This window comes from Dromiciops gliroides, chromosome 4 (assembly GCF_019393635.1).
Source record: "Dromiciops gliroides isolate mDroGli1 chromosome 4, mDroGli1.pri, whole genome shotgun sequence".
Taxonomy (NCBI): domain Eukaryota; kingdom Metazoa; phylum Chordata; class Mammalia; order Microbiotheria; family Microbiotheriidae; genus Dromiciops; species Dromiciops gliroides.
This window is the reverse complement of record NC_057864.1, coordinates 412,566,255-412,585,554: the sequence shown is the minus strand read 5'-3', so window position 1 is coordinate 412,585,554 and position 19,300 is coordinate 412,566,255. Positions and strand designations below refer to the sequence as shown.

The 19,300-nt window shown below is 42.0% G+C and overlaps 1 protein-coding gene across 1 annotated transcript; it reads left to right on the top strand.

Annotated features, from left to right (window-relative positions):
* The first annotated feature begins 569 nt into the window (after positions 1 to 569).
* On the top strand, positions 570 to 18,495 carry DACT2 (dishevelled binding antagonist of beta catenin 2). The gene is made up of 4 exons (XM_044004620.1): positions 570 to 1,159; positions 11,619 to 11,751; positions 14,338 to 14,628; positions 16,009 to 18,495. The coding sequence occupies exons 1-4, from the start codon at positions 854 to 856 to the stop codon at positions 17,820 to 17,822; spliced, it is 2,544 nt and encodes an 847-aa protein (XP_043860555.1). The 5' UTR covers positions 570 to 853; the 3' UTR covers positions 17,823 to 18,495.
* Positions 18,496 to 19,300: the final 805 nt, after the last annotated feature.

Here is a 19,300-nt window from a genome sequence, read left to right as displayed (position 1 = left end):
GAAATGCTCATTAACTTTGGTTGAATTGAACTAAATCGAGTCATTAAAACCTGCTTCCTATCTGAATATTATTATCTTCCTCTTCTCTTCCCTCTGTCTCCTTTTAATTGCTGAGGCATTATTAGGTTACTACTTCAGTGACTGAATTGAGAGGGAAAAGTTGGGAATCAATACTTCAGAGACAAGAAGTCCTGCTTTTTTTCAGAGAGAGAGAGAGAGAGAGAGAGAGAGAGAGAGAGAGAGAGAGAGAGAGAGAGAGAGAGAGAACGAGAAAAGGAGGAAGCTTCTAATGACAGCAAGGAGGAGGTAGAGAGAGAATGGACGGACAGGAATAGTCCCCAATGGAGGGTGGGTCAGTTGGAGGGACTTGGAAGGACTGTGACCTCGGGGTGCGTGGAATTGCGCCTAGCCATTAGAAATCCCCAGCCCTCCTCCCCGATTTCCCTGAGCAGAGGCGGGGGAAGGGGCATCGCGGGAACAGAGAAGAGGAGAGACGACGGGGGAGGGCCCCTGAGCACAGGCTCAATCTCTATATCAGCATCCAGCCAGGTAACTGGCTGGCCCAGGGGCTGCCTGGTGCCGCACGCTACGCCCTGCTGCGGACCTTCGCACCACCCCCTTGCTCTAGTCTCGCCTCCCTCCGGCCCCCTCCCAGCTCGTTTCTCCCTAACCCCCAGCACCCCACCGTCTTGCCCAGACTTCGCGATCCCCGCCAGCCCCGTTTGCTCCCTCCTCCCGAGTGCGGGCTGGGGGGCGGGGTACAGGACCCCTTCCTCTCGGGCCCCCGCCCCCAGTACACTTCTTCTCTCCCCTCCCACGGGCTATGCCCTCCCGGCAGTGCTAGCCTTCGGACATGTTGGTGGTGAGCGGTCAGACCGGGATGAAGCGGCCGGCCGAGGGCTGGGACCGCAGCCGGGTTCGCGAGAGACTGCATGCAGCCCTGGCCGGCCTCCAGGAGCTCCAGGTGCTGAGGGACAAGCAGCAGATGCTGGTGAGCGGGGCTCTGGCCATGCAGCCGGCAGCGCCGCCGCCACCCCCGCCGCCGGGTCCCCGCGCGCCCCGGCTCCAGAAGCTGCTGCCCTCCACTGTCCCTGTGGGTGACCCGCACAGCAAGGAACATCGGTTGGAAGCCACTCTCACTGCTCTTAAGGAACAACTGGTAAGGATTCGGGGACTGGGAGCCAGGGAAAGGGCAGAAGGACGAAAAAGCCTGCACTTCTAGCTTTTAAAATGATGTGGGTGACTCGGCTGGGTTTTCATTTTTTTTTTTTATCATGTAGCATTCAGCAATAAATATTGATTGATTGATACAACATCCCTCATTGGAGTTGCTTGCTTGGGGGAATGGGGTTTGCGGGGGAGAAGGGGAAGAAATGGTTGGGGGGGGGGTGGAGTTTGGTGTTTTTTTAAAAACAGACTGCACCTTAGTAAAACCATCAGTATAGAAATGGATAAGGAATGTGTACAGTCGTCCTAAATAGAGGTTAATTTGTGGCACTTCTAAGTGCGATAAGTAACATCAGTATAAATAAATCGTAAATAAATATCAGCCAGTCAATGACTTCATCGTGTGTATATTACGAAATTGTTTCAATATATGATATATTTATAAATCATGTATTTATGGACACGTAACCAATTTGTATGTACACACACGGAGAGGACTCTCGTTACGGTTATTATTGTTGTTTTTTAAACATTTTTATTATTTCCGTGATGGGAGAACACTTTGAATATCCTGGGTTTTGCTCTATTTGGCTTTTCAAATGTCATGGTCTGGATGCAACTGGTATATCTGGCTGACGCATTGAAGCCCGGCGGACAGCGCCTGACCAAGTGCCAACCAGATTGGGTTGAATATTGTGAAGTCATAACAACTGCACGTACATTTTGTATGGGGGTCTTTTCCATATTAAAACATGGTCACTACATCATCTTAACTGTGAAAATGACAGTTTTGGAGAGAGACTGTAAAATTCAGTATTCAGAAGAATTTATTGTTGTGAGAGCATTTCATATTCCTTTTGAAATTGCTTTTGTGGTAAAGCTTTGTGGCAAATTTCTCAACATGCTGTATGTAGTGTTGTTGTTTGTTTGTTTTAATTCGGAGATTCTCTGATTAGTACATTCCTTACCTTTAGCAATCAGTGCAAATACAGATTGTATAGCTCTTTATGATGCAAGTTCTTATAATCCTGAAGACTTTGAAATGTCATCAATAGTGCCCCCAGGTTTTTGGTTTTTAATCTAGTTTATATTTCTTTGTCTTTCATGAGGATTTTTTTTAAAAAAATCTAACATCTGATACTCTTACTTAAAAAAGAAAAAAAGAAAACACCTAAATTCTGTTTGTTAGCTCTTCAGAAACCCTGTTTAGAGGTTGCTGCATAGTTAAATAGGGACTGTGCTGCTCTAGCAATGATGAAATTACAAACAGTATCATTATCACTGCAAGTCACTTGGTTGACTTGCTAACTTGAGGGAATCAAAGTACTGTGAATCCAGTCTCATTGCATCTTCCTGTGAATGTGGAAGCTATTATGAATAATTGAGGCAATGAGAGGTTTTGTCATTTGGCCTAGGGTCACACCTTTGAGAGGAACTAGAAACAGGACCCAGACATCTAACTTTTTGGTCTGTTGTTCTACCATTAAGTCAGCAGTTGGTGCTGCATACCCCATTCACTGCAAACATCATGCTCTAGCTCTGTAGCCCTTGTATGTCATTGTTGACATAACAGACTATTCTGAATATGGCATTTATTGGGGTGGACTTTAGGGGGAGGAGGAATGGCCTGGAACTCGATTTTAACTTATGTTTAGTTTTTGGCCAGGTATACCATAGCCTGAATATAAATATAGCATTTATCATAGGAAGAAGCTGTTGAGACTCAAGGTAACCTGAAATGTTCTACAGGGGGAGGGGGGAGGTAAAAAATAGAGCTGATGATTAACTTGGTTTAAATAATATACAAATCAAACTTGTAAGTACTCAGCCTCTAATTACAAGTAGCCTTTTGGAACAGATCAAACAACTTTTTTATTATTTTTATTTTTTTAATATGGGGACCAGAAGGAACACGCAGGCTTCTGTCTTGCAACTTTGTTCTTGGAATGGATTATGTGATCAAAAGAGAAGAATAATTGAATTTGCATGACATCAGCCCAGCATTTAACACTTTTATATTTTCATAGAAGAAAAATTAGGATTGGTATTAGTTCCATAAAGAAGACTCCTCAAAAAGCTTTTTCCCCCTCTTGAGAACACTGGCAATTACACACTTCAATAACTTAAAGTTAATTCAGAGCTTCTCCCCCACCATCACATTGGTGTTAAGCTTGGTCATCAGTTTTCAATCAGGTGTGAAGGCAAAGGAATATTTATTTAACTAGTGGCAGCTTTATTCCACACTCTTCCAAGTGAAAATTAGCTTTATAATTCCAGAGGATTTTCAATGCAATTTGGAAAACAGCAGTAACACATTAATTAACATTTGTAAAAAATATGCTTTACTCTCTAGATTATTGCATTAACTTTTTCCCTTTTTTGCATTATAAATTATAACTAAGGACACCCATTTTATCACCAAAAATAACACAGGAGAGCAAGAGAAGGGTTAAATATTTAAGTCCATGGTCTTCTTGAGGTTTCCAGCCTAGTGGAAATGCCTCTGACCCTTAAATCAAAGCCATCTGGAAATGTGTAGTCAGTAGACATAGAGTTATTTACTTGTTTATATCTTCTAAGGAGATTCAACATTCTTTACAAACTTAATGGCATTCCCTTCACTCCTCTTTTTTAACAAGGTTTAAATTCACTTGGAAGAAAGTAGCAAGTCCTCATTACCTGGAATGCACTGAACTATATATAGTTTGGAAGTTACTTCTTTTCACCAGTAGGTGATGCTGGAGTCTATGTTGCATGGCCCAAAGCTTTATAAAAGGTTATAGGGTCTTTCCTGCCCTTGTGGATTTTACTGAAATTGACTTTGCAAGTCCTGTCTTGTTGCCAGTAGCAATACAATAGTTCAGTTTCATAGACAGGCTCAAACTTCTGCCTTTGCTGCAGCAGGCTAGCAGCCTGACTTTGGAACGAAAAACTTGGTGCTCTTGTTCTAATCCCCGCAGTGTTTTCCTGCTTTCGTTTGTGTTCGTGGTAACTTTTCTGTGAATGTCACTGAAGAGAAAAATTTTTGTTTGGATATTTGCTATCTTTTCTCAAAATTTCCCAGAATGCTTTCATAGCTATCTACATCTTGAATCATAGGGGCAGGTTTATTATCCAGCTTCCCAGATGGGGGATTTATTTGCTCAAGGTCACTCAGTGAGATATCATAGTTAGCAGTAGTATGCAAGTCTTGTCGATCTCTAGTGTGCTTTCAATTAGACTGAGCTTTCTTCCAATCCAGATGGAGCTAGGAAGGTTCTGCTCAACTTCTAGGAAGGGTGGGGGCAAGATTCAGAGTCTGTGTAGAAACTGAAATGGAAAATATACTTTATGACCATCCTTTCTTGCCCATCAAAGAAAAAGGCAAGGCCACTGTCACCTCCTATTAGCCATGAATTTTAATATACTCATGTCAACCTTGTTTCCCAAGCTTCAATACCACAAATACTTATTAATTGCCTGTCACAGGAAAGATACTAAATCTTCAGTATAGCACAAATTCTCAAGGAACATAAGATTAAATAAGTGAGAAAGTACTACACGAATACTTAGGATATCTAGTTGTTGTTTGTCTTTCATTCTCAAAGAGGACTGTGACATGGGAGTGATGTCATGACTTGTACTGAATTGGATTTAAATGAAGGGCTGTGCAAGTTCACTAACCTCACTCTCTCCTCCAGAGCCATCTGGGTCCAGTGGCAAGATATAAATCAGGAGGACTACAGATGGTTCTGGATGTTTAAGGCAATTGGGCTTAAGTGACTTTGCCCAGCATCACTCAGCTAATAAGTGTCTGAGGTGAGATTTGAACTCAGGTCCTCCTAACTTCAGGGCCAGTGCTCTATAAGCTAGGATTTCAGAGATAAGTGCAAATCAGTGCTCTGGAATTGCTGGGAGAAATTTGGGAGAAAGAAGGATCACAGCTGATGGAGTTATGGAAATCATCAAGAAGAGGTGGGAATTCAGAAGGGAAAGACTTCATTTTTTTTTTTTTTTGCGGAGCAGTGGGGGTTAAGTGACTTGCCCAGGGTCACACAGCTAGTAAGTGTCAAGTGTCTGAGGCTGGATTTGAACTCAGGTACTCCTGACTCCAGGGCCAGTGTTCTATCCACTGCGCCACCTAGCTGCCCCTAGGGAAAAACTTCAATAGATGGAAATTGGAGAGTACTGAGGGATGGGCACAAGAGAGAACAGAGTGACAATAGGGTTCAGAGACTAGTCTAATTAAGCCAGCAACTGATAGTACAGAAAGGAGAGCAATGACATAGATAGGTGTCATAGTGGTTGGATTGGTGGAATTGGAGTCAGGTAGACTTGAGCTGGATACATCTTAGCTGTGTGGTCCTAGGCAAGTCACTTAACTACTGTCAGCCTCAGTTGCCTCATCTGCAAAATGGAGATCATAGCATTCACCACTCAAAGTAATGGTGAGGCTCTAATGAAATAATATATGTAAAGTGCTTTGCATCCCTTATAATGTTATATAAATGTGAGCTATCATGAAATAAGGCTAGAAAGAGAACCAACCCTATTGTGGAGGGTCATGAATGTGGGGATCAAGGGTTTATTTAAGTATATGTCCATTTGGCAATGGAGAGGCCCTAAAGTTGTTTGACCAGAGCAATGATATGACCAGAGCAGGAGTAATTAACTTTGACAGTAGTGTGAAGGATGAGTCCGAAGAAGGGTGAGACCAGAGACAGGAGGACTAGTTAGAAGAAAGATGTTAAAGTAAAACAAGTGAGAGCCTGAACTAGTATGATACAGAGGTGAATTGGAAGGAAGGCCATATTTCAAGAAGTTGTGAGAGAGGGAGGAATCAAAATTTTCTGCAGAATTTTGAGCCTGGGTAATTTGAAGGATGATGGTATCATGAATAGGACTAGGAAAATTTAGGAAGGGGCCGGAGTGCAGTTTTTGGGAGAATGTATGGCACATTGGCAAGGGAACTAGATTTGGAGTCAAGGAACCATAGTTCAAATCCTGGAATTGGTACCTACCACCTGTGTTACCTTAAGGGAGTCATTTCAATTTCCTGGGCCCCCAGTTCCTCATCTAAAAAATGTAAGGGTTGGACTAGTTGACCTCTAAAATACATTCCAATCTAAATATATGATACTATGGTTTTAGGTGAGAAGGGCCCCGGGAGATGGAGGAATAGAAATACACCCAAAAAGGACTTGAGCAAACACTAATTAAATCTTTCTCATTAAGGGAAAAAATAGATTGTAAGGAATGCACATAAAACCAAAGATGTATAGGTGACCGATGTATAGTTCCTCAGAGCCAGAGTGGTTTACAGTTAAGTGATTTGTCCACTGATCAGTGAGCATCAGAAACAGTATTTGAACCAAGGCCCTTTAGCTTCTCTTTCCACTCTATCAAAACATTGTGAAAATTTTGAAAGGCCCTGGGCAAGTCATTTAACCCTGACTGACTTTTAAAAAGATTTTTAAAAATTGGCGTGATTGTACATGTATAACCTATATCATATTCTAGCTGTCTTGTAGAGGGAAAGAAGGGAAACTATCTTTACATGTAATTGGGGGAAATTAAATACTATTAAATGAAAAAAAAAGAATATATATCTTGAGTAGCATGTACCTGGCACCTATCTTGAGCGACATGTGACCAGGCACCTATGTAGGTAAATGAAATGGAGAGCTGAGGCAACTTTGTAGGTAAGTGAAGGCATCATGATTATTGCTACTATACAGAGAGAAAAAGATGAGCTGAATTATCTATGCTGACTCCCAGTATTGACAAAATTTGTCATCCGTTGATCCAACTTCTAGCCCGTTTATCTGGCACATAGTAGGTGCTTAATAAATGCTTATTTTTGAGCATCCCCACTACTAAAGCTACCATGTAGTAAAACAGCAGTTCTCCTTCCAACTGTGTGTCAAGAGAAGTGATCTTGACATCAGGATTTGCCATCGTGGGAAGTGGGAGAGGAGAATGGGGTGGAAGGGAGGGATTCTGCAATGGTCAAATTCCATATAAGAATCATTTAAACTATCTATCCATTAGTTTTGTTTTTGTTTTTTAAAAAAGGCTTGTTGCTAAGAAAGGAGTTAATGAACAGCACTGAGACATAAAAACCTCATGGCAAGGGACAATGGGAAGGGTTAACGAGGACGCTGTAAATCATGAATGTTGGTTAAAGTGCTATAAAAGCGCAGGCAGGTCCTGAGGATGTAATAAATAATCTGTGAATACCTGAGAGCCTCGTTGTAGGTTTTGTGGCCCCCCTTCCATTAATCAGAAACCACAGTCTAAAGAACTGGCTGGCCAAACATTAATCACAAAGCAATTAATTCCAGAAAAAATAAAAGACCTATTTCTTGCAGAGGAAGGACCCACTATTGAAGAGTCATTTGGTTTTTTTCCCCCTCCTAAAAATAAAAGGGAAATCATGCATTAGAAGTGGAAAGATAAAATGGCAAATAATTTCAAATTAAAGCGGGGAGGGCTAACAAAGAACTTGGCTTTACGACAGGAAGAGGGGAAAAATTACCTGTTTTGTTAGGAAGTGTTTACAGACTCTTTTTGTCTGACTGCATTTAATTACCTTTTTGTACATTAAAAAGCAACAAAGAAATTTGCACCTGTTGCCTCCCTGATGGTGGTGGCTCTGAGGCATGTTTGGGGAGTCCTGATGGGGACTTTGGAATCTCCATCTATTTAGGTTGTTTTGGTGATATAAGGCGGTGCTTAGAATAGATAAGTAAGAAGAAAGCACTCACCTTCAAGGGTGAAAGAGTCTTGTTTCCAGTTCCCTTTGGGATGTGACCATGGATTAGACAGTCAATGTTGCCTTCAAATGTTTTGTGAAGACAATGCTGAAAGTCTTCCATACTGGAAGAGGACCTAGTATTTGGGCATTGGAGCACAAGCAGAGGACTAGATCACATTTGGAAAAAAAGGGTTTTCAGGATGGGTGTGTGTGTGTGTGTGTGTGTGAGCATGTGTACCCACGAGCACACATTTTTTTTCTCCCCTTAAACTTGCAGCAAAACAGTGTTGGAGTAAATATTGTAGAGGTAGTTGATGATTAGGATATATATATATATATATATATGTGTGTGTGTGTGTATACACACATGCATACATATCTACATATATATACTTATATATGTACATGTATACCTATACACATATACTCACACATATATTCACACACATACTCACATATACGTATACACATACACATATACATAGTTTAAGACTTATTGTTTTCACCTGTGTAAGATTCCTGGTAAGAAACTTCCTCTACCATTGCAGAGCAGTACATTTTCAGCACTTACAATCTTGGGCGATAAGAGGTTAAGTGATTTGTCCAAAGTCACACGGCCAATATGTGGCCAAGGTGGGCCTTGAACATATATCTTCCTTATTCCAAGGCCAGCTGTCTATCAACTAGGCTATGTTTCCTCTCAAAGAGACACCTTTTCTACCAGTTTTTTTTTATATTAGCTTAAAATTATACATTTTGTGTACATTTGTTCCTTCAATTCAGTTAAACAAATATTATCAATTAATACACCTTTATTAAGCACCTGCTATCAGGCACTGTGCTAAGTGCAACAGATACCAAAAAAAAAAAAAAAGACAAAGACAAAAGCCCCTGCCTTCAAAGAGCTCACAATCTAATCAGGGAGCACTTTTAATGTTAAAGGGACTAGGTTTTAGATGCTTGAAATACAAAGACCAAAAAAAAAAAAAAAAGAATAAAGAAAGAACCTAGAAAAAACAGTCCTTGTCTTTTAGGAGTGTACAGTCTCCTGATGGAAGGTGGTGTATCATGTTAGCAAATAAATACAATATAACTTGAAGAAGAAGAGAATTCTAGTAAGTCAAAAATAGACCAAACAAAACAAAATGTATGTTTTCCTATTTAATTTTTTTTACCTCTTCTCTACATGAGGTGGGATGAGGGAGCTGATCAGGGAAGGCTTCAGAGTAGTTGATATTTCATCTAGGCCAGGGCTTCTTAAACTTTTTCCACTATGCTGCGCCAGGCATATAAGGTATATAAAATAGGTATACATAACCTTTTACTGTTGCCAATTTTTTCTCAACTCCCACATTCAGTAATGCAACCCCATATGGGGTCAAGACCCACAGTTTAAGAAGCTTTGATCCAGGCCATGAAGGAAGATAAAGATTGCTTAGGCAGGACAGAGGAGACAGTGAATTCCAGGAATGGGGGACTGACTGAAAGTAAAGGCATTGCTGAAGAATGGAAGATGACATGTCAAGTTCAACAAGCCATTCAGTTGGGCTAATGTTTAAGACTGATATGAAATATGGATCAAAAGGAAGGCTGAGGGGCAGCTAGGTGGCACAATGGATAAAGCACTGGCCTTGGATTCAGGAGTACCTGAGTTCAAATCTGGCCTCAGACACTTGACACTTACTAGCTGTGTGACCCTGGGCAAGTCACTTAACCCTCATTGCCCAGCAAAAAAAAAAAAAAAAAAAAGGAAGGCTAAGACCTGACTATGAAAAGCTTTAAATGCCAGACTGAGGAGTTTTGTATTGTATCCTGCAGGCCATGCAGAGTTCTGTGCCCTTATTTTGAGAGCAGTGTGGAAGAAAAGAGAATGGAAGTAATTAGGACTCTAGTTCAAGAGATTGATTAATGGTCAGATTTTGAACGAGGCTTGTGCCTTGTTAGTACAGGAAAGGTACCAGATGCAAGAGAAATCAATAACATTTAGCAGACTCATTGCATTTGGGGTCAGGATGAAGAAAAAGGAAAGAGTTAAGGAATACTCTAAATGGACCAGGAGGAGAGTAGTGCCCTCAGTAGCACACATTGAGGGAGAAAGATGAAAAGAAGTAATTGGATTTGGAATTAAGGATCCAGCGTGTGTCCTTGGGTAGGTCCCTTAAGCTCTGAGTTTCATTTTCCTCATCTATGAAATGAAGAAATTGGATTACATGACCTCTAAGGTTTCTCCTAGATCTAAACTCATGATCCTGTGTTGAATCTGAGATGCTGATAAGACTACACAGTGGAGATGCCCTGGAGGCAGTTGATGGTGTATGACTGGGTCCTGCCTGGTCAAAGATTAGGGCTAGATAGTGTGGATTCTGGAGTCATTTTCATGAATATAATAATTGAACCTTTGGGAATAAATAAAATTAACTGAAGGGATTACCTTTTCTAGGGAGAAATTCTAGAGAGGAGAGGGAGAGAAGGAGAGAGGGAGGGAGAGAGAACAGAATAAAGCTTACTTTTAGGAGTCAGGAGCTGATCCAACAAAGTGTGATTTGGTTACCTCATCATGGCATAAAGAAGATCTTAGGTTCTCAAAAGCTATGCCAGTAGAATACTCAGTACTGATAGGTCCTGCCAAGATGAAATTCTTCACAGTAGGATAGCTAAGGATTTCAGTTGTTTCATTCATGTCCAACTCTTCATAATTTTGTTTGGGGTTTTCCTCACAAAAATAGTGGAATGGTTTTCCATTTCCTTCTCTAGCTCATTTTTTTTTTTTTTTTTGCCGCGCAATGGGGGTTAAGTGACTTGCCCAGGGTCACACAGCTAGTAAGTGTCAAGTGCCTGAGTCTGGATTTGAACTCAGGTACTCCTGAATCCAGGGCTGGCGCTTTATCCACTGCGCCACCTAGCTGCCCCCTCTGTAGCTTATTTTAAAGATGAAGAAACTGAGGCAAAAAGGGTTAAGTGACTTGCTCAGGGTCAGGTAGCTAGTGTCTGAGGCTGGATTGGAACTCATGAAGAGTCTTCCTGACTCCAGGCCAAGTGCTCTATCACCCCCTCGAAGCCCTACAGCTGAGTATTAGCCTAGGTAAATTCCAGAGTCGCTTATTTCCTGAAAGCTAGCCAGCAGGTAACAAATTGGCTTAACTGAGGTGACTCATGAAATCATCCTCTAAAATATAAAAAGTTTGCTACCTGTAATAGTGAGAAGAATGGCCACATCAATCACCACTGGGTTTTAGTATAAACATAAGTCAGCATGGAATGGTAGATAGAGAGTGCTGGCCTCAAGAAGACCTGGGGTGGGCGGGGGGCAGCTAGGATAAAGCACTGGCCCTGGATTCAGGAGGTCCTGAATTCAAATCCGACCTCAGACACTTAACACTTACCAGTTGTGTGACCCTGGGCAAGTCACTTAACCCTCATTGCCCCACCAAAAACAAAACAAACAAACAAACAAAAGAAGACCTGGATTCAGTCTCACATCTTAGTACATAGTGGCTCTACTAAGGCTATGTAACCCTGGACAAGTTCCTTAACTTGGTAGTCTTACAGGCAACTGTCCAAGACTAATTTGCTGCATTTCAACAAGAGTTGTCTAAACCAGTGGAATCATAAGTTCGGCCAAAACAAAACAGAAAGAACTATGCTTTTTGGAATTCAGGTTCTCATTTCAATTCTTCTATGCTTCTCTTTTATTTCTCCACCCCTCACTTCTTAGTCACGTTTAAGGAGACAAGATGTTGGCCTGAAAACTCACTTGGATCAACTGGACCAACAGATAAGTGAACTGAAATTGGATGTAAACAAGACCTCCAGTGAAAACCTGGACAGTGACAGCAGGCCCAGTTCAGGTAAGGCCCCAGGAATAATGTAGCCTTGGGGAAACATTTATTAAGCATCTACTATATGCCAGGCACTGTGCTACATTCTGGGAAGATGAAGAAAAGCAAAAGATAGGCACTCACTCTCAAGGCGCTCACAGTCTAATGATGAAAGACTGTTAAAAAGTGGACAAAAAGGACGGGTTGGGGCAGTGGGGGAGAAGTGCCGGGGCATGCAACCTAATGGGAAATGATGAAATGTTTGTCTTAGGCATCGTCCTTAAATGAAGGGTCTACGAGGAGGCCTCCACTCCACACCCACTCTGCTCAGAGTGAGAAATTCTGCTTGGTACAGAGGAAGTGGGGATTTTATAATTGATGGGATCTTGCAGGATGGTGAGATTTGTCTATCGGTGAATGCTTTCAAAAGGCAAGCAGTAACTTTTGATCAATAGCAGAGAGCATCAATTTAGCCATATGCTTAAGAGGCAGAATGGTGTTGAATTGAAAGAAAACTTTTAAAAATACAATTCAATACAAAAACCCTGGATTTGGAAGTCAGAGGCTCTGGATTCGAACTCTGGGATGTTATTTGCTCCTTATATGACTTTGGTCAAGTTATTTCAATGATCTGAACCTTTTTCATTAATAAAGTGAGACACAATATTCTTTGAGGTCTCTTGTCATTCAAAATCCTATAATCAACTGTGTTGATAATTGTTCCTGCAACGGCATAATCATTTTGTTAATATTTTATTGGCTATCTTATTTACCATGAGGAATTTTCTAAGACTTCTTGCCTCAAGCCTTTAGTTCTATCTCTTCTCTCCTTATTCTCAGCTGATGAACTGTCTCCTTTTTTGCTGAATTGAATGTCTGACATAAGCATCCTTAATTGCCTTCCACTAGGGGAGCATCCTCTCTACTTTTCTTCCAGCCTTAGAATAATCGGTAGTCTTTCTTCTAGATAAGGACAAATACTCTACATTTTCCCTTTCCATCTCTTATTCCATTTTGCTTCATCTCCCATCTTAAGTACAACTTCTGTCTCTCCCTTTCTATTGACTCTTTCCTTTTAGCCTGTAAATATTCCCAGGTCTGGGCCCCTAGCCTAAAAATACCTTCCCTTGAATCTGCTACCCCCTCAAGCTAACACCCTATCTTTTCCCACCTTCACTGCAAAACTTCTAGAAAGAGTAATTTATAATTGTTCCTTCTGCCTTATTGCTACTCATTCATTCATCATTGCTTTGCAGTCTAGCTACACTCGCTACTATTTACTGAGAATTCCCTAAGCCCTAATGACCTCCTGTAGGTTAATCCAATGTTTTTCTGCTTCCCCACTGTAGCTTTTAATATTATCCTATCCAAAAAAGTGTTTTATACTATACTCTCAACATACGAATAATACTATATTCCTTTTCTGATTCCTTTCTTGTTTCTTCATCCTCCTCTTGCATCTTCAACATAAGTATCACTCAAGGTTCTTGACCCTTGCCTTTTCACTCTTTAGTTTCTACTCTGATCTCAGATATCCCCATGGTTTCCTATGGATGACTACCAAATTTATATATTCATATTGCTAATCTTTCAAATTAACTCCAGTTACTCCATTCCAATGGCTTATTAGACCTTTTTAATCTAGATGCCTTACCAACACTTCAAATTTGACATGTCCCATGTCAAACTCATCATCTTCTTCACCAGTCCTAAAACATACTCCCCATAACCCAGGCTCAAAAACATGGAGTCCTCTCCCTTTCCCTTACCTGAACATACACTCAGATACAAAGAAATTCAAAGTCCTGTTGATGCTGACTTTGTAAAATCTTTCAATCTGTTGCCTCTTTTCTAGTCATCCTGCTGTAGTCTAAATTCAAGCCCTTCTCAGTTCTCTTTAGGACTGTTGGATAGCCTCCTCTCTGTCCTCCCAACTGCCACTCTTGCCCCTACATCCAGTCATATCAAAATAATCTTCCTGATTGACCAATCTAGCCTTGTTATCCTGCTTGATGCTCAGAAACAGTTCAAAAGCTCCTTGTTGACTATGGGTTAAAAAACAAACTTCTTAAACTGGCATTTAGATGTGCATAGACCCTATGTAGTCTACTTCCAACCTGCCATTCCTTCATCCTTATTTCATGCTACTCCCTTTTGTGTAACCTATATTCTAGTCAAATTGGATTATGAGCCATCCCCTAATCTTGCCCTGTTGACTCCTCTGTGCATTCACACAAACCAACTCCCATGTCCATTATGAACACTGACTTCTCTCTTTTCGTTCTCTGTTAAAATCCTTTGCTTTTGGTGCTACCTCTTCCATGAAGCTTTTTCTAATAACTCCTTATACTTTCCTAGAGCATCAACAAATGCTATGAACGTTCTATGTCTCCCTTAATAGACTGTAAGGCTCTTGAGGGTTGGCTCTCTGCTGTTCTTTTCATTTCTGTTCCCTAAGGACAGTAACTGACTCCTGGGTAATTGAAAAATGTTTATTAAATTGAATTCTATGCACTTTAGTAAAAGAGGACAGATGGCAGCATGTCTGGTTGAATGCACAAATCTTTTATATTCCTAGAGGCAGTGGTCATTTCATGTTTTATTTGCCTTATCCAGGTTTTTATGACTTAAGTGATGGTGGATCCTGTTCTTTGTCCAACTCCTGCACATCCGTCTACAGTGAGTCCATCTCCTCCTCTCATAGCAGCCTGCTTCCTGGCATCCAGACCCCCAAAGTCAGACTCAGTATCTTCGACTACCGCCCCAAGTCTGCTGATGAGACCACCGTGCTCAGTGCCCACCTTCAACCTCAGAGACTACCTGTCAGTGAGGGTTGTTGGATCAAGGGCAGCCCAGAGAGTGAAGGTGAAACTTTGGCCAAGTTCAAGCCAAGGCCCGTTTCCACAGGTAAAGTAAAATCAGGAAATAGGAAATAAAACCAGGAAATAAAAATAATAAATTCTTAAGTCCAAGTCAGTCTTTTATTTTGGACATAAGGGCGATTACTAAAAGGAGGTGGAGGATTAATCTTGTACTCAATGGCTTAGATAAATGTCATGTTGGGTTTTTTTTGTTTTTTGGGTTTTTTTAGGCAATGGGGGTTAAGTGACCTGCCCACGGTCACACAGCTAGTAAGTGTCAAGTGTCTGAGGCCGGATTTGAACTCAGGTCCTCCTGAATCCAGGGCCGGTGCTTTAACCACTGCACCATCTAGCTGCCCCACGTTGTTTTTTAACTAGATTCTTAAGTAGAAAAGAAAGACAACCATCCTTCTCTGGCCATTGTAACACAACCATGATTCTAGTAGCAAGCATCACTGTTGGTACTCATCTAGCACTATTGATGGAAAGATCCCAGACTAAAAGACAAAAGAGCTGAGTTCTAGTTCAGAATCTGCTGATTATGAGTCATGTGACTCTAGGCAAGACATACAATTTCATCCATTTCTTCACATGTAAAATTAAGGAGTTAGACTAGTTCTTTACTTGGGATCCATGAACTTATTTTGTTGGGTTTTTAAGCTATTTTGATGATTGTATTTCAATATAATTACTTTCCTCTGTAATCCTGTGTATTTTATACATTTAAAAACATTCTAAGCAAGGATTCATTGGCTTTTCCAGAACTGCCAAAAGGGTCCATAGCATAAACAGAGTTAAGAACCACAGGACTAGATCATTGCTAAGGCTTTTACAAGCACTAATATGTTTATGATTTGCTTTTTTTTTTTTTAAAGTGTTTAAAAGGCTATATCTAGAACTAGATAGTGGTGTACAAATAAACATCTATTTGAGATTTACCCCTTTTGCATATATTTTTTAAGTTTCTGTTCTATCTATGTAGATGGTTTCTCCTTGGACCTCAATATAATTTCATTAGTATGAGTATTCCTTCTGACAATTCAGGGTACAACCCTCCTGTGCCTTGTGTGTTGACAACATGGCTGAAAACATGTCAGCCCCTGAGGGCCGGAAGTCTTGAGATAACCCTTCCCCCAGAAGAGCTAGGCTGGTCATCAAGGAAGAGTGCTACATGTTGTGGCCTGCCAGCATTTGTGATTAGAATAGCCTTGGAGATCCCAGAATCCCCCACAAGCCAGGATGAGGCATCAGGGTGGGATTTGGATGGAACATATCTAGGATACAAATTGCAATTCATTCCCTCCCCCACCCAGGAATCAATGTTTCTTTCACATTATTTTGCTGAAACACTAAATGTCATGAATGCTGTATTAGTGCTATTCCTTTCACCTCTTTTATTGTTTTTGTTTGCTTCTCTTATCTCCAGGTGATCTTGAAAGGATTGTGCCAACTGATGGAGGCCTTCATAAAACAACCACTGATCCTAAGTCTGTGTCACCCCTTTGCCATGGAACAGAAATTCTGTTCCATGTGGTGGACCCTAAGTATCAAAGTGACTTGGTCTCCAAGAGCGGCAATGATAGATACCCTTACCCAAGTCCTCTGCATGCAGTGGCCTTGCAGAGCCCCTTGTTTGCTTTGACTAGGGGAACCCTAGAGACTGATAGCCAATTGCCCCTTCCTAAACCCATCCTGAGTATGCCAGGTCCCAGCTTAATCAGGACTAAACCAATTGTTGAGGTTCCTCCTCCTGGTGGCTATATTGATAAGCTGCTCCAGCTGACCCGGGACCGAGGGAAATACACAGGTGGCGGTGTAAGTGAGAGGGGAGCAGCTAATGGGCAGGTGCCCCCATCCCAGCAGAGGCTCAGTATTACTCCCAGCCTCAGTGGTCTGAGAGGAAACAGTGGTGGTCAGCTAGAGAAGCAGGTCAGCTCTCCAGAAAGTAGGCAAGCTAGAACAGGAAGAGTTCAAAGAGAGGTGCCTGATGGGAACAGTACAAAACTGCAAGAAGCCGGAGAAACCTGTTTAGATGTGGAGCAGCCAATCAGCCAGCAAAGCTTGGAATCCATGGCTCCAAATAGCTGCTTCTCTGGTGAGGTCAGCCCTGCCTCTGCTCAGGAAGAGTCAGGGGTCATTAGTCTGGAAGAGCACCCCCCTTCATGCTCCCAGGTGCACCATTCACATCTCATCACGGCTCCCCAAAGGTCAAATGCCAAAGTCATCCTGTCACCCAGAAAGGTGGGCAAAAAGGGGACCAGTCTTGTCACGGGTGAGTTTGTCCATGCTCAGTTTGTCCCTGGAGAAGCCCACCTGATGAGGCTGAAAGCAAGCAATCCCAAGGCAAAGGCGCTGAAGGTCAAGCGAAGGAGCAGCGATAAGGTGCTGAGGCTTGGGAAGCCACAGCCACTGTTAGCAGAGAGGTCACGGGGATTGCATGCAGCATCTCGACTGCCCGCAGAATGGAATCCTCCTCCACGGTTCCATGGGGGAAAGAACCTCATGAGGAGGCCAATGTTTGTTGGAGAAGTGACCGGTCGATCCTGCTCTGAGTCCAGCCTCTTTCCTGTACAGTTTCATATCCCAGCAGTCGCCTCCCGACCTGAGCTTTACCCAGCCTCAGCACATCCCCTGTACTCTTTCGAAGCGGCTCAACTCAACCTGGTAGCCAGTGGGGGCACCAAGAAGAAGCAGCAGCGGAAATGGCAGTCGACTGTGGAGATCTCGGCTAAGACCCACCTGACGAGCTTCTCTGCCGCCGATACCAGCTTAGCCCTGCCCAAGCCACCTGGAAGGAGAGCCTCCATCTTACGGACTGTGAGCGGGAGGTCCCGGCCCAAGGTCCACAGTCATAACACTTATGCCAAAAGTGAGTCAGACCACTCAGAGTACTCCGCTGAGTGCGCCTCCCTCTTCCACTCCACCATTGTGGAAACCAGTGAAGAGGATGTTAGTGACTACACCGCCAACTGCTTTGGGGATAGTGAATCCGAGGACAGTGACTCAGAGGGGGCCTGTAGGAGCAGTGAGAGCAGCCTCACTCTAGACTATGAGGAAGCTGTTGGGAATGAGCTGATTTGGCCCAAGGCCATTGTCCAGCAACCAGTGAGGGTGCAGGCTGCCTCTAAGTCATCTCACCACCCTGTGCCCAAGATCTGCCGCATCAAGGCCTCTAAGGCCCTAAAGAAGAAGATTCGGCGATTCCAGCCAGCATCTCTAAAAGTTATGACTATGGTGTGAACAAAGATGACCAAAAAAAATTGTCCCAGCAGAAACTAGGTTGACTTTAGAATAAGATGGGTTGGGGTTCTAAAACAAAAAGGAATTATGGATGAACCAGAAATGATGCCCCCCCAAAAGGCCAAAAGACCTTTCATTTTGCTAATATTGGTGTAAAGAGCAATGTGTATAATTTCTTTATCTTTCCACTGTTTATTATACAAATATGAATTTGTGTTATCTTGCCCACTTGACTCTGTCTTCAAAAATCCTGTTTAGAAAGGGAATTGCCTCAAAACCAGAAGGTACAGTGAATATTATATCACAGAGGCAAATGGGGGATATTATTGCCCACTTGACTGGAATGACTCTCTATCCTGCAGTATGAAATTTCAAGACTCGTTTATTCGCACTCCAATTTGCCACCCAAACCAGTTTCTTTTCCCTGTCTTCTAATATTTACATTAAGTCGGTGGTAAATTATTTCTCTCTGAAAGTCTCATTTCCTTGGGCTGCCTCAGGTGTACTCTGTAGAGGGTATATTTCTCAGTTGTGCTTGGCACGCTAGCCAAAGAATGACAGATTTTTCTGAAGGGTTTTGTTTGTTCTACTCTATTTTTTTATTTTATTTTTTTGCGGGGCAGTGAGGGTTAAGTGACTTTCCCAGGGTAACACAGTAAGTGTCAAGTGTCTGAGGCTGAATTTGAACTCAGGTCCTCCTCAATCCAGGGCTGGTGCTTTATCCACAATGCCACCTAGCTGCCCTCTACTCTATTTTTGAAAAGAGAAGAGGATGGTTTGAGGATGGGTATTGGAAATAGAGTCTGAGTTCCCGAGGCATACATAACCCTGACCAAGCCTTACCTTGACTCAATTCACCAAAAAGGTGAATATTTCTCTTCTCCTATTCCACCACACACACACACACACACACACACACACACACACACACACCTGACATGAGGAAGAGGTCAAGTTCCCTATTGAAGCAACATCGTTTTGAGTTTATAGTAGAAAAATCCATCTCATGAGATCTAGAATCTGGCTTCAGTGGACAAAAGTTGGGCATAAAATATATTTTTAAACAGCCTCACTGTCTTCTTATTACTATTGGTCTTTCAGTCTTTTTCTCTTCAGGGGATGGGGGCCTTAAGACAAAGGTGCAGGTTTTTCAGTTTAGAGCTTCTTGTTAAGTGCCATATCATTTTATTTTCACAGAGTTTCTCCCAGAGAGATCTTTTGGGCCACCCAGAAACCCATTGTAAGTTACCGGAAGGGAAAAAAAGTCAAGCAAAAGGCTGATTTGTCAGAGGTCACAAAGTGAGGGAACTGGGAATCTGCTTAGCCCTGGGCTAGTTGCACACTTGACTGGAGTACTTTGAAGAATGTAGATAAGAAAACAATATTAAAATACTAGTTGGTAAAGATCTCTATAGCCTCTTACTTCAGAAGTTAAATATTCCTGTGGCAATTACATAGGCCAGGATGTAGCTTAAGAA